Source organism: Oreochromis niloticus, linkage group LG5 (assembly GCF_001858045.2).
Source record: "Oreochromis niloticus isolate F11D_XX linkage group LG5, O_niloticus_UMD_NMBU, whole genome shotgun sequence".
NCBI classification, from domain to species: Eukaryota; Metazoa; Chordata; class Actinopteri; order Cichliformes; family Cichlidae; genus Oreochromis; species Oreochromis niloticus.
Window position 1 is genome coordinate 4,745,511 of NC_031970.2, and position 15,457 is coordinate 4,760,967.

Sequence of the window (15,457 nt, forward strand, 5' to 3'; positions counted from 1 at the left end):
CATTTTAAAGTGATGCCAATTAAAAAGCTGCACCACAAAAGGTTTTTGTTACAGACTAACACATGATGACAAATGTAATGTAACAAATGTAGCAAATCTAATATATGTAACATCTGTAACAATCTAACAAAGATCACAATATTCTTATCTTTAAGGTCAGTTTTAATTAAAGCAACTTTTGGATAACAAGGAGAAGTTGTTCAAGGAGTAATGCCCACTGATTTTCTGTTAAAGCTTTCTCCCATGACTGTTTTTTATATTCTGAAGGTAAAAACACTTCCCCAAAGGATACACCTGCCCATCTTCAGTTAAAGCTCCTCCAGCAAAACTTTTGAGGTAACATTCACAACGATGTGCTGGGATTAATATCCGGGGGAGACACAAATTAAAGAAGCATAATATACCGACACAAGGCCGACTGAACACAGGTGAAAAAAAAAATCAAACACAGGTAAGGGCAGGAGAGACGATCACAGTAGATGGTAAAGAGGAAAAACAAGAAGGAGCACCACAACAAGATACAGGAGAGAACTAGCCTTCAAAGTAAAACAGGAAATAACCAAAAACATAACTAATACTGAAACACAAGACTAATCCTAAACTAAAGTCAGGGGAACGGTGCATATAATAAGAGTAACAGTATGTCTGGAGCTCTATCACTGTGCACTGCAGTATGTGTAATACTGTGTGTCCACACAGTGACTGGCAGGCACAGTCAGCAGGGTGTGGAATAACGTCTGAACCTGCTGGTACTGAGATGCTGTGATGGATGAGGTGATGATTCTCTGCACACTTTGTAATAGTCAGCACCTGCAAAAACAGTGACGAGCTGCAACCTGAGAAGCTTTGACTCATTAAAGGAAATAACAGAGGAAAGGTTTTACACATACAAACTGGATGGAAGAATGGATGGATGACAGGATGAATGGATAGTTTGTGTCTACTCTGCTACGATAAATTCATTACAAAAAAAAATCTTTTGATCCAGTTCAGTTTTATTTAGATCGCACCAGTGGCACGGTCTTGGGTTTAGGGCCCAGTATTTTGAGTTTTTAAAATTTCACTGGTTTTGTTTCTAGTCTATTAATTATGTTTTGGTTTCCTTGGCGCTTATGAGTTTTTCTGATTCCTTTTCGTTTCCTGTTGTATTAGTTTATGTCTCTAATTTAATAATAAATGACTTGAGGTTTATTAACTCCCTTCCTGTTCCCTTTGTCATCTCCCCGTGTTTTGTCCGTTTGTGTCTCTTTGAAGTCGTGTCTCCATGTTTCTTAGTCTTTGTCTCGTCTCTCTGTGTCCTCCCTAATGTCCCATGTATGTAGTCGGTCTGGTCTCTGTGTCTGAGTCAGGTTTGCATCTCTGTGTTTAGTCCTTCCTGTCTTATTTTGCCACTCTCTCGTCTTGTGTTTAGTTCTACTTGTCTCATCATCTGTGATGTTCCAGGTTTTATCCCCACTGTGTCTTTTCTGCTTGTTACCTGCTAAGTGCGCATATTGTGTCCATCTCCTGCTGTTTGTTGTTGCATCCTTCCTCATGCTGTGCGTGTCTCCCATGTTATGATTCTGATTCATATAGTTTAGTTTTCCAATTCTGCTGATTCATGAGTTTCAGCAATAAACCTATTTATTAGTTTCACTCTGTGATTCCAGAGCCCCGCTTCTGGGTCACTCGCCACACAGAGTTACCCATGACAGCCAAATTACCGCAGCTGCCTCAAGATGTTTTATGGACACTACCTCATTTTTATGCATTTCTTTAATCTTTTATGAAGAAAAATAAGTAGGTACAGTCCTGCTTGTTGTGCTAACTCACAACACTGAGACAACACAACAAGCTAGCCATTAGCAGAGTGTGACATGCAGTAAAATGTATATGCTTTAAGCTGCTGTATTGTTGTGCCTTATATTTCTTTACATGTAAGCATCATGAACTGTTTCTGTTGTTGGTCCAGGGTCTTTGACCCCCAGTGTTTCAGTTTTGCTTTGGATTTGTTGTTTGCTTCTTTGAAAGTATGAGTTAATCATCTTCTAGTTTCTGAACACGTCATTTTGCAGTGACTCTGAGTTTGTATTTATAGTTGTGGATTTCTGGTCTGTCCTTGTCTCTTCTCTGTGTTTTGTTATTCCTTCAATCTCCCCGGTCATGTCTCCATGTCTGTTTCTCCTCGGTCTCAGTGTCAAGCCTGTGTGTCTTAGTTTGTTCTTTCAAGTGTGTGTTACTTCCTGTTTTACTTTGATGGTCTCCTGTGTATTCTGTTGCTTTTGCTTCTAATTTCTCTGGATTAGTGTCAGCTGTGTTCTCACCCTTGGCCTGTTCCCTCGTTATCCTCCTTGTGTATAAATTGTCTGCATTGTCCTCTGTTTTCTGTTATATTCTTCCCATATGTTTTCATTCTTGTGTTAAAGGTTTGATTCTTCCTAGTTTTTTTGTTTTTGTTATTTTGTTGTTTAGTTTAATAAAACCATATATTCGTTTACTCCCTCTCTTCCAAGTCATGCGTTTAGGTCCTACCTCTGCCAGCCACACAGAAGTGAGAAATAGGAGCCGTCTTTGAATATGTAGCTTCTCAAACTACATTTTATATTTTCTCTCATGTAGCAGAAGTACGTTCTCACATACCACTAATTATATTTGCCTATGGAAACTGTTCTTCATCAGTGAATTCTGTTTATTATTGACTGAATTAAGTTATTGTCAATTAAGGGTAGGAGAAATATAATCATTAAAATAGGCATTATACTTTTCGTATCCATAGTCCGCTTGAGTCCCAGTGATTTAAATTTCATCATCAGATATTTAGCATGATGATACACAATATATTTAATCCATATCCAGATGTATCTGATGTTTGCACCGTTTAATCAAGAAAACCAAAGAGATTATGTGAATATTCAGTTTTAGCTGGTTGACACATTTTACTCGTAGACTGAATCACACAATAACTGCTCACTAACTGAGTACTTTACATTATAATACACCAACTACATGGACGTCAAGCTAATGTCAAAGGAGCGATGACTTGACTGCCTGAGTCTATAACAGAAATTAGCCAAGAACTAACAACAGATTTACATTTGCTGCTGTGATACGCTTTAACTGCAACTTTTAAAATCCCAAACTGTAACTTGCGCCTTAAGCTGACGTGTACCTCGCTTGAATCAACTACATGTTGCATCAGCACAGCCCACAATGACCGCGACTTTCCTCTCAGTGCTCTTGTTTTATCTTTTATATTTCAAAAGGACTTTTTTTTCTTCAACCAATTTTTGAATCAATTGGAGGAGAACTGATTAGCCTGAAGAGAGAAACTCCACTGACAGCTAGTGTTTTGGCCTTGAAGTTGCAGAGAAAACTGAGGCACACCATCATATGTAAAAATGCTGCCAACCTGAGGTTCTACATTCAAGGCAGTGCCAAAGTTAACATCAAGCTTAAAGAAATCTTCAATATGAAGAACAACAGGAGACCAAAAAACTATCAGTTTCATCTTCCATGACAAAATGATCCAACTTACAAATTTGGTCCACTTCAGCCCAGAGTTAACCAAATATCAATATAATACTCAAAAAAATTCTCTTGTTACCAACTAAACACCGCTGACCATGAGCAGGTATCATTTCAATGGTCTGTTTTTTTTAAGTTATGTGGTACAGAAAATTAAAAATGTAAAATAAAACTCCTCAGCCATTTTCTGTTTAGCTTTAAAGAGATAACTGTGATATTTTATGAAAAGGTCTCATTGTTTACGTACAGTAGCATGTAAATTATGATATCTCCTACTGTCAGTGTTTCTGACAGGAATGCTTTCAGTGAGGGAGTAAAAGCATATCTTTCCTTTAAAAAGTGGAATTTACTGCAGTCACATCCTCAGAAAAACCTTTTAGAGTCTAAAAACTTGGCATAAACTGAGGAAGATTTCCCACCACTGTGATAATCATGTTTATACTGTATTATCTGCTTCATTCTGACTGTATCATAGAAGTTATTTAATGTGTGATAACAGCAGCTATGAATTTTAATGAGGTCAGTTAGCAAATTAATTATTCAGGAAAATGTTTTAAAAAGGAGTTTTAAAGCCATTGGTGGTAATTCACTAATTAAATCTCTTTAATAGGAAAGATGTTGGCGGATTATTTATAAAGAATTTAACACATCCTCGTTTTCAGAGTGTCTGGCTCTGTGGCCAATCAGTGGCTGGGCTTCGACATGTGGGCAGGGTAAATGTGTGTTTGACAGTTATAGAGAGGAATTTGTAGGAGGTCAACCTGCAGCCGGCGGTTCCTGACAGGCTTTTAAATCCTTGAGTAAACACACTACAGCTCCACAAACTGCAGGGTAACATTAACCCTCATCAAACTTCACCACACACTCTCAACACATCGCAGTGCTTCATGCTACAATCTTAGCACATAGACATTTGCTCTTTAATCATAAAGAAACCTAAAGGGTAATGCCATTATAAATCATTCTTCTGCACATTTTCTTTCACAATTAGTGTTGAAAAAAGGCTGATAGATGTACAGTAAGAGCACTACAGTGGAAAAGCCTGAACTGTTTGATGAACTGTTTTTATTATTTTCTGATGCTTTTTATCCGTTTAATTAGTTGTCTTAATTTGCAGAGCTTAAATTTTTTGGTTACTTTTTGGATGTTGTTAATTCTGTCAACCTTCCAAATTACAAACTGTTTTTCATTTTCATTTTTCACTGGTTGATTATCTTCAGGAACCAAATGTACTCGTTTATGGCTCAGTCACAACAGAGTAAAACCTGGATGTCAGTCTCTTTCAGAAAAATAATTTTTTTGCTTTGTGACCAATTGCAAGTAGTTAGGATGAACAACAGGTTTCCGAGATGTGTTAGTTACCAAACATGTTGCAATCAATCTGAGTCAGTCTGCAGTAATCAAGGCTTTTTGTCTGTGGCGCGTCTCTTTGTAGTACGGGACGGGACTCAGCTGTTTGCCTACTAGTTGTATTCTGGTTATATTCCTATATAAAAGCAAGACAGCTGAGCACATAGTGAATGGCATTTTCAGTTAAATTGCAGTTCTGCAGCAACTTTGTATTTGCAACTTTGATTTATCAAAGTTAAACACTGTATTATCATAAACGGTTGCATTTAGTCGCCATTAGAGCCCGTTCTCCCTCCCAATGAATAATATACCGATGATTTGTCACGTCCCGAGGCGTTCCATGGGAACGCGAAGGTGACCGGCCGCGTTCCTATGCTACACGCCAGATTGTGCATGAAATTGAAAAGAATGACGCTTCTGCGGTAAAACACGTTCCAGCCGTGTATTCCAGCCCTAACCCTAATCTTATCCCTAACGTTAACCACCACCTTAGATAGTTAGATAGTGTTTTCCAAAGCGATTTAATTGAAATAAACGTACATGTGTAGATTCATTGCAAACGGTTATCATGTTTCCTCATTTTTCCAAACTCATAGTATAGGGACGTGTTGGGTGGCCGAAAGCATAATATACCGATGATTTGTCACCTAGCATTAACTGTTATGCTTTGGGAGTGAGAACGTGTTGCAATATAACACCTTTCAATCACAAACTGAAAACAGACTAAGAGCAAAGTGATTCCACCGTATTTCCCATTTAATTGTTATTGTTGCATGTTAAGATGGTGGCTGACTGTTAGTGGTCTCCAACCACAGTTTACCTTATTGAGACTGTAGCTTTAGGTTTAGACAATAGAAATACTTAATTAGCTTTCATGATATGAAACAACTGCAACAAACAGGACAAAACACAAACTACAGAAGAGAGTAAACAAAAGTTAATGAATAGCAAGAGAATAGAGGAGAAGTGCTCAGTGCATCATGAGAAGTCCCACAGCAGTGTCGACCTATAGCAGCAAAGGTTTAGAGTCACCTGAGCCACACCTAACTGTAAGCTATAAAGATTTAGGCCAAAAGTACTGCACTAGGTTTTGACAAAAAAGTACAGGGTTAGGAAAAAGTAGGCTTTGTTTAAAATACGATGTAATGAATGGATTATAACAATCTGCAAGAAGATTGTCAGTCTCATAGTCTCATACGAGTTAACAGGAGTGTCCTCTGGTAATTTGTATGAGAGTGATAACCACTGATAACAGCCATTCAGTCTGGTGATAATGTTTCAAGTGTGTAGAAGAACCTGGCTTAATGACAGACCTACTTTCCAGGTGATTATTATTCTCAAAAAGGAGGCCGTTACCATGATTCCACAGAAAGGAATTAGTTTAGGGACTATCAAAGACCGATGTGCATGGCCTGAAAATACTCATGTATATTTACACTTTGCAAATTTTAGGACATGCTGACAGAGGAACGAAAGGTTATTAAAGCAAGTGTCTGAAAGTTGATTTATTAATGTCAGGACTGGCTTTAGCACATGATAAACTCAGAAACTTTACTCCCAAATGGTAACAGGAACAAAAAATAGAAACAAAACAAACATATCGAGACACAGTATCATGCATGCACTTGCTTGCCTCTTTGCAGCCTGTTGTTCATCACTCTAACAGACTTGAGCTTTTACTAAACGCCCTTGTAATTGTTCTTCTCACTAGCAGATCATAAATAACTAATAAATCACAGCCAGTCTTTATAAACCAATCAGCTCTGCATGTGTGTGTAGTACAGCTCTTGGCTCTGAGGACCCCAAACCGTATCAAATCTCTTATCTTATCTATGTTTTCTTTCCAGATTGGCTGGCAGTCCTACAGGTTGCAAACACACTCATAAACCATAAACACACACTCAGCCATTGTTCCATGTTTCCCTTGGAGCAGATGATGTATGTTATCAGACTCCAAACCCATGACATGGGCCAAAAGCCATTAGTGCTGCATGAAATAAGGGGGTGTCCCTCCTAGTCCACACAGCCAAGATACCCACTGAGGATTGTCAGGAGAAATTATGCGTAGTATTAGTTATGACAGATGGGTTTAAATTGTAGGTTTCAACACAATCTGCTGGTGATTGTGGAGTTCTTATGAGGACTGTTTGGTCCGCACATCCCTGCAGGATGCTCCTTTAATGGTGTCTTGTGCAACAGATGCTATCGCATATTCACTCATTTAACTCCAGTAATGCCCAGTTTCAAACATTCACACATGCTAGCAGCATATTGTTACAGTCCATCTCTAGTCTGATCAAACTTTCTCCCTCTTCTTTTCACTCAATCTTTGCTCATTTATCTCCATTTTTGTGTCAGTACAGGTTCCTGTTGGTTCTCAGGCTGGTGCAGCAAGTGGAAATCAACTCATCATTCAAGTTTAAAGGATTTACTGCAAAAACTAAAAAGCCACTTAAATGGTGGTGGTGGTTTTGGAGGTTGAGTTATGGAGTGGGCAGGCTGGTGACTTTTCTTTCCAGAGATGAATCTCAGGAAGCATTTGATGATGCCGTTGACAGAGAGCTCGTCCGTAAGTGCACAACAGGAAGATAAACTGATGGAACACATGTGTGTCAGCCAGAGATCCAACAGCAGGAGGTCCTGCCACTGTCAATTTCACACACACACATGCTACAAATTGAAGTCAGCTTATTGTAGCTTAACTATGCAGGAAGAAAAAAGCATGACTGATGTCTCTCTTCTTCCTTTCTATCTGCCCATGTGGAGCTAGTTGAAGTACCGTGTAATAGAAGTATCAAAATAATTGTAATTGTAGTATATTACTGATTTAGTAAGCTGTTAAATTACTGCATTCTCCAAAAATGTGATTATAGGAACATGGTAGATCCAGCATTACTTTTTTAAAATTATTATTATTCTTTAATTGGATGAGCTTAGTATAAGTAAACAAACCCTTTACATGTATTCTTAGGAGATCTACTAGTCCTGGTCTAAACCTAGCATTTACTTTCATAACCCGGCCCTGGGATTCGGGGTAAAGTGTTTTGTGGCTCATCTTTTGTGAGTTAAGCTTCTGCATTAGCCTGCTACGATAACAGTAATCATGATTTAACAATGACTAATGACGAGTTTAGAAAACTGGGTCAAGCAGCAGAAGGAATGTGTCCGATACCTGCTCTGAATGGGCATATTCTTCAGAGGAGGCACCAAAGTGCAAATTTCTTCATCTTTTTAATTTTCTAAAAAACATTATGACAAAAACAGAAGGTAGAAATTATGCTTTACTATGTTTGTATGCAGTTGTTGTTATTATTGTTATTATCCATAATTTCTTTAGCTTGGTTTGTGTGTGGAAACACATAATCAAAGTGAGACGGCACTCAGCTGCCACTCGTACCACACTTTTAAAAATAACAGCTGATGAAACATGCTGTGGTTTTGTGTTTTTGTGCAATGGGCAGTGAGTTAAGGTGAGTCACATCCTGTTTTCTTTCTATAGTCTAACTTTAAACTAGATGATGCAATTCTGTAAAAAACATATAGACACTGAGGAAGAACTACATATTTCACATCCTTTTTAGATAATCGTGACGTTAGCAGTTTCCTCTTTTTTCTTGAAACAAAGTGGCACTATAAAGTTTTAGACGACATCGCGGAGACACTTGAACAAGCGCACTGTTTGGACTCAAAGAGACGACCAAAATAATGAAGCTCCTGCTGCTCATCCTCACGCTGATGATAGGTAAGACTACTGATTACTAATATTACATATTAATTATTACACTGATTGCATATATATGATGACTATAAATTGTTGCCATTTACAGTCATGAAAAAAACAAAGTAAGCTTTAGATTTTAGATTCTTTAAATTCTAAGGGTTAGCATGTCACAACATAATGAAAGGTCTTAATATCAGGTATAAACAGCCTCAGAAAAACAACACATGATTTATTACATGACGTCAGCAGTGATCTTAGAGAAGCAACTGCTGCTGCCCATCAATTTGTGAAGGGTTTGTAAGACCATTTCAAGTCAAACAATTTGAAGTCCGTCATTCAAAATTAGATTATTCATGAGTGGAAAACACTCAAGATAGCTGCCAATCTTCCCAGAGGTGGATGTCCCAGCAACCTTACCCCAAGGTCATCTGCAAAAATCTTAATTTCAATGTTTTCTTCTTCATTTGTTGATTCTTTTTTTTTTCAAAGATTTCTCTGACTTGGAGGCTTGGAGAAGTCTTATAATCAGAAAAATGAGCAAATTGGAAAAAAGTTGAGCTGTGCTGTGAGAGTAGTGGTGCCACTCTTAACGACCTTGAGCATCTACATGAAATGAAAGCCTTCCTGATAGACCAAAAATACAAAAAGACCAGACTAAAGATTTAATCAGTTTCTTCCATCAGGGCAGAGGTTTGGTCTCTAATATGTACAGGAGGGGAGGGGAACTTCAGGCCTCAAGGGCCGCTGTCCTGCAGGTTTTACATATCACCTTGGTTTAACACACCTGAATCAAATGATTAGTTCATCACCAGACCTCTGGAGAACTTCAAGACATGTTAAGGAGTTAATTTAGCCATTTAAATCAGCTGTGTTGGATCAATGACACAACTGAAACCTGCAGGACAATGGCCCTTAAGGCCTGGAGGTCGCCCACCCCTGATGTGGAGACCGCCCCATCTTCTATTGTTTTTTAAACTGTTTTGAGAGGAGAGGTTTTGACCAATTTTCAAAAAGCAAAAATCACAAACCTGTTTGAAAAGTTCAACATGCAGTTGAACTTTTCAAAAGAACTTTTTCTCTTTAATCTGCAGGTTGTGCTGCTGAAGAAGAAGATGATGATGATAAAGATGAAGGTGAAGTGAAGGCATGCATACAAGGATGGGTTCAATTCACCTGCAAATATCCTGAAGCAAATAAAAAATATGACCACATCAATGTAGTTATACCCGGTAGAACAAGCTTACGAAGCTCTCTGAAGGATGTTTGGGAAGATAAAGGCAGATTTTCTCTGTACCATGATACAAAACATAAAACTCTCATGGTGGGCATCAGAGATCTTAAACAAGCAGACTTTGGGACGTACAGATGTGAATTTGATCAAAGCTCAAACAGATCTCCTGTCATAAAGGAATTGGACTCTGGTAAGAAATGTGATTATTATTGTTGTTGATGTTATTAGTACAACACAAGAAATTAGTAACTAAAAACAGATTTCCTCACCTGTATTTTAGTATTATATAGTTTGTTTCTATCACACAACGTAAATCATAGTTTGAAAATGTAAAGATTTATTACAGATTACAGGTTAAACACGTTTACATTACTTTGTTTGTTTTTTAATCTTAGAAGTTACTTTACATCTCAGACTTTTGAAAGGAAATTTCACAGTTTGCTCATCTGTTTCACACCTTTGTCTGCACACGAGGAAGTTAAAAATGTTAAAGTAGTGTGCGACAAAGTACAAGTTACATGTCCTCATATAATGAATGACATTCAAATGCTTTATCGTCCTGCTTTGGGTTTTTTTTGTGGGGTTTATTTTTACAGGAAACTGCCGGCGACCATTTACTCAACCTGTGAACAGAGCAGCTAAAATCACCTGTGATTATCCAGGAGACGATTTCAAGTGCTGGGTCAAGTTTTTCTGCAGAGGGGAGAATTTCACCTGTAAGGATATTTTGTCAACCAAAGGTCCGGAGTTAAACGGGAAATACAGACTTACAAACACCAAAAAAGGCTTTGACGTGTCCATCAGGGATGTTTCCTCACAGGACGCTGGTGTCTACTGGTGTGGAGCGGAATCAAAGGACGGAAGCTACAAAGCTTCAATCAGACAAATAAAACTGGAGGTTGAAGGTGAGATATTCATCTAGTATGTGTGTTTCTATTTATGTGCTCCACATGTTTTCATGTCTCGCTCATGTATTAAAATGCACATCGGTCATAGTAGAAATTCCTACAGTATGAGGTAGAGGTTTTTGGTTTTTTGCATCTGGTCAAAGGGTTTCACCAACTTCTAATTATTTGCAGGGCATGATTTAGTCTTTTATTTACATTTTTAAATGTTTTTTTTAATTTCTTTGTCTTCTCTTTTTGATAGCACATTTACACACACACACACTCTCACACACACACACACACACACACACACACACACACACACACACACACACACACACACACACACACACACACACACACACACACACACACACACACACACAGTGTGCAATCAGTGCATTAGTTCTCTTTTGTTGATGTTCTTGACAATCTAACAGTTTTGTGTACAAATGTTGAAGAAAGAGGAACATATAATACGTATATTTGATGGAAGAATACAAATTATATAATATGTTAAGCTTTGTTTTCTGACTATTTCCTATTGGAAGCTCATTATGAATGGCCAAATGTGAACAAGTAATCCATGTGAGACAAAAATTCTGGCTTCAAAATCCTCTACTTTTTTCTAATGTTTGATCTATAAGTAATGAGAGTAACTGAGAGATGATATCCCTGTTATGGTCATCTAATACATTTAAAATAAATACAGGCAGTGAAAAAAATGGTACAATCATTTGATTGTATTTTATAAATTATGTCTCATGAAAAAAGAAACTAAACTTGGCAGCGACGTTTCCAAATATTGAACTTTTTTTTTATTCACTAAATATTGTTATTTTATCTGGAATCATAGCAGCTTGTTAATTTACTCTTGTTTAATGCACAACTTTCATGCTTTTGTGTACCCAGACCCCTCCACTACTTCCTCCACTACATCCCTGAATCCTCCAGCTCCAGCCACCAGTTCTACAACCCAGACTCCTCCTGTGACAGGTCCTTGTGAGAAAATGCTCTTATTGATTGATTAAAAAAAGCCTGTTAGTGTATTTATGTGAATTCTATTAAACTCACAGTTCTAGCAGACATTTCTGTGTTTACAGCTGCCATTGTGGGTTATTTTTTCTGATTTTTGTCTTACAGCTGGTTCTCCTTTAACTGTGGTCATCACTGCGGCTGTCCTCGTTGCTCTCCTGCTACTTGTGGTTATTGTGGTTTTCACCTACAAATGTAAGTAAAATATACATTTGCTATAAAAATGGCCATCCTAACATATTCATGTATAAAGTATCTAAAATATATTTACTTTTCAGTAGTCAGACACATTCAGCGGTTCATATATTAGTCAATTAAATTAAAAGAAACAAATGTTACTCTGTCAGTTTGGAGAGTTTTTTGCCTGTTAGTTTTAAAAAAAATGTTTTTCACTTCCTTATGTTTTCTTATTTTTCTCTGTCAGGTTTGTCATGGTCAAAACACAGAAAAAATGGAGAGGCACAGAACAAAGAAGTATGTATACTTGTGTGTGTGTGTGTGTGTGTGTGTGTGTGTGTGTGTGTGTGTGTGTGTGTGTGTGTGTGTGTGTGTGTGTGTGTGTGGGGGGGTACTTGTATGCAGTTACAGAAGTGTGCCTTCAATTAAAAACAAAAAACAGAAACTTGTGCATTTCTGCTGAAACCAACCAGTTTAAAAAAAACCCCACAACGTGTTATCAGGAGATTGGGGCCTGGGTTTAACCCAGAGGCCCTAATGTATGCGAGGTCGTAGTTTTGCTTTAAAATGAATGGTAAGTTGAGCAGGACAACATGTAGCCATATGGAACATTATCACACATGTCTGAAAAGGTGAAACGTTTTTCATCCTGAACTGCAAAATTCAGGATTAACCAAGCTTTAAAACTTCTTAGTCCAGAAAGTTACAAACCCCAAAAATCCTAAACAGTAAATATATCTAAGAACTAAAATAAAGCACAATAATTAATTAAAAGCAATAAATAATTAAAAGCACAAATAACAAGGCTAGAAAACGAACCATTAAAAAACTCGTACAAATCACCAGGAAATAAACACAAAGGAATGAAAACGATTAACAGCTGTATGAATAGAATAAATACATTATAACAATAACTTAATGCAAAGATAACCAAGAACTCAGAACTAGATAGTGGCCAAGTATATGCGCAAACACATACAAGGAATTTGGTTCTGGTTGATGGTGTCTCTCAAGCAACAATGTAAAAACACACAATAAATGATAGAATCCAGACATTAAAAATGTCAAAATCCAGGGACAACACGCACACTAAGCCAGCCTATGTCACTCTTTTTGTTATAATTAGGATGTTCATACTTTGTTGAGGGAAGCTTCTGGATTTTTTTCTTTTGTTTCTAACTCCTTATAAACAAAGAAATATAGCATCACACCATAGCCAGGCTGCTCGCTGAATAATCACATAAAAACATTAAATTACTGACATCCTTTGCAAGTCCTGTCAGTGTAACGTCTTTAGCAGAAACAAGGTGGAGCTACATGACAGGACAAGAGCTGAAGAGCAGCAGATGAGCCAGGTTTCAATCACAGCTCAATCACAATTCCTTATAAATCGTCAAACCTGATCAACAGAACAAAGCAATCAACTAACACCATAAAGACTCCTGTTTAACTATTTATTTCTAGAGTTATTGCTTATTTAATGTGAATCAGCTGATAAAGATATGTTTCATCTAGGACATTAAACTTTAAGGTACTTCTCTACAGTTCTTCAGCAACATACGGTACTCTCTCCTAGAGAGAAATGACCCATTTCCAGATCAACCCTGGCATCCATGGAACAACGCTGATAGAATAACTGAAGTGCAGCTGCACCAGTTGTTGTGGCTGCTGTGATTTGAGGCTATTTACTCACAGGAAGTGGCATTAACTGCACTCACTGCTGGCTTTCAGCAAGCCGCAGAAAACAAAATAGGCGGAGTTTCAAAACATTTATCAGGTTGTCAGTTTGTTTTCTGTGTAAAAACTGTTTTCCTGTGTAGTTCAGTAAAAGTTCATAACCAGTCTAAATCAGGTTTACACACACGGCATTTAACAGGACGGTGTGTGCACTTTAGTGAAAACCTGTTTGCAAGAAACTCAAATATAAAATCAAGTTTTCATACACGTTGCGGTCTGTGGCTGCTGCTGGTTATGTTTACAATGCTGCCCTGAGCTGGATTTGCACCTGCGCAGTAATTAGCAGGTTTTAGTGATAGAGAGCAATTCCATTTTTTAAGGTGTGTAGTACATGTACTGCTTACTATTAAGATTGGACATAAACCTTTTTTGTGTTTGTCATTCTTTAGCATCATATCTATGACGCAATACAAGAGTCTTCCCAGAAGTCCGTCACAAGACCTGCGATAAAAACAGTTTATGCCACCGCCAACTTCCCCACAAACCCATCTGTCTTCATGCATGAGTTTAAAGTCGACGTTAAAAACATGTCTGGTGAGGCTGACTCTGATACAGATTTTAATCTGTGGAAAGCAGGCCAGCGTGATACGAAGTCTACAGCCAATCATCCATCCAGAGTTTCCATTGACCCTTTCTACTCTCGATTGTTGCCATGCGACTGCAGCACTGAGGAAGGTTAAGTCCTGACTGCTCCTCTGTTTACTGCTTACTTTCTCACGTGGGGGCAGGTATGTTTGAATAGCTATTAAAATTTGATGATCTGGGAAATTTAAAGCATGTGGGGTCCTTTCCTTGATGCATTTCAAAATGTATAAGAATTTTTCAGGTGCTTTCACCTCATGTCAGGTGTAGAAATACAGTGTACAGATCTAGGGCAGTGACCTGGATGGGAATGAATGGGATTATTTTGCCGGGCCTAAATGTTATTCATGTTTATATTTTTTTCTTTATTTCACTTTTAATTTTTTTTTTTTTACAGCCTTAAGTGTGTGGGCCTATTACCCCGAATGTACAACTCATCTGTAATCCTTCTCTTCTCTTTTTGTTTATATGTATGAAGGAAATATTCTTAATAAAAAGACATTTCAAATGTTGAACTGAAAATGTAAGATGGGAAAAATATGCAAAAAAATTAAAAGAATAGAAAAAAAATCAGAAAGGTGGCAGAATACTTTTTCACAGCACTACATATTAAAAAATTCAAGCCTATTATAGGCCGGGAAAGGGAAGACATGGCGTGTTTGCCACCCACAGGGGGGCAAACACTTATCTGGACAAGCCTAACAGAGCAGGCATCTGCCCCCCACTGTTGATCCAATCCAGCAAATTTATTTACAGATATTAGAGCTGCACCAGGAACCTTTTTATGCTATTTTTAAAATTATTATTAAATAAATAAATACATTTGTTACTTCCCAAATGTGCACTTTTACTTGTCTGTTCTAACTTTTTTACCTTTGTTTTTGTTTTTTGTGCTTGTTCATCATGACATCAGGTTCAGTTGATGCTACTTTCAGCTGCTCCTTTGTTACAAAGGGTTTCCAAAGTAGGTTGCCATTTTTTTTATCCCCATCATGACGCAACCCCCATGGGATGTGTCTCCTCCCAGGATGGAACGGTTCATATTTTTAAGCAATTCTTCTTCTTCATCATATTAATGATTTTACCTTTTTATTTTGTTCTTTTCTTTCTCAGTTACAGTTTGTGTTGTAGTTGATTTGGAAAATTTAAACAAGCTTCTGATGATGCTATTAAAAAGGTTTTGCATTTGGATCTCGTGTGGTGTGCAAAAACAATATTTAGAAAATGCTTGCA

General features: G+C 37.6%; 1 protein-coding gene across 2 annotated transcripts; it reads left to right on the forward strand.

Moving 5' to 3' along the window:
• Positions 1-7,341: 7,341 nt before the first annotated feature.
• Positions 7,342-14,842, forward strand: LOC109202154 (uncharacterized). Of its 2 annotated transcripts, none has more exons than XM_019358515.2 (8): positions 7,342-7,423; positions 8,480-8,596; positions 9,667-9,996; positions 10,403-10,711; positions 11,606-11,695; positions 11,837-11,923; positions 12,153-12,202; positions 14,032-14,842. In XM_019358515.2, the coding sequence occupies exons 2-8, from the start codon at positions 8,560-8,562 to the stop codon at positions 14,320-14,322; spliced, it is 1,194 nt and encodes a 397-aa protein (XP_019214060.1). In that variant the 5' UTR covers positions 7,342-7,423; positions 8,480-8,559; the 3' UTR covers positions 14,323-14,842. The 2 variants fall into 2 exon arrangements, with proteins under 2 accessions (XP_019214060.1, XP_019214061.1); XM_019358516.2 differs by having other exon boundaries at positions 11,606-11,689.
• Positions 14,843-15,457: the final 615 nt, after the last annotated feature.

Excerpts from the sequence above, each read along its gene's own strand:
- LOC109202154 (XM_019358515.2), top strand. The coding sequence starts at position 8,560 with ATGAAGCTCCTGCTGCTCATCCTCACGCTGATGATAG. Across the intron at positions 11,924-12,152 it reads TGTGGTTTTCACCTACAAAT|GTTTGTCATGGTCAAAACAC; the intron begins GTAAGTAAAATA and ends TTTCTCTGTCAG. Across the intron at positions 12,203-14,031 it reads GAGAGGCACAGAACAAAGAA|CATCATATCTATGACGCAAT; the intron begins GTATGTATACTT and ends GTCATTCTTTAG.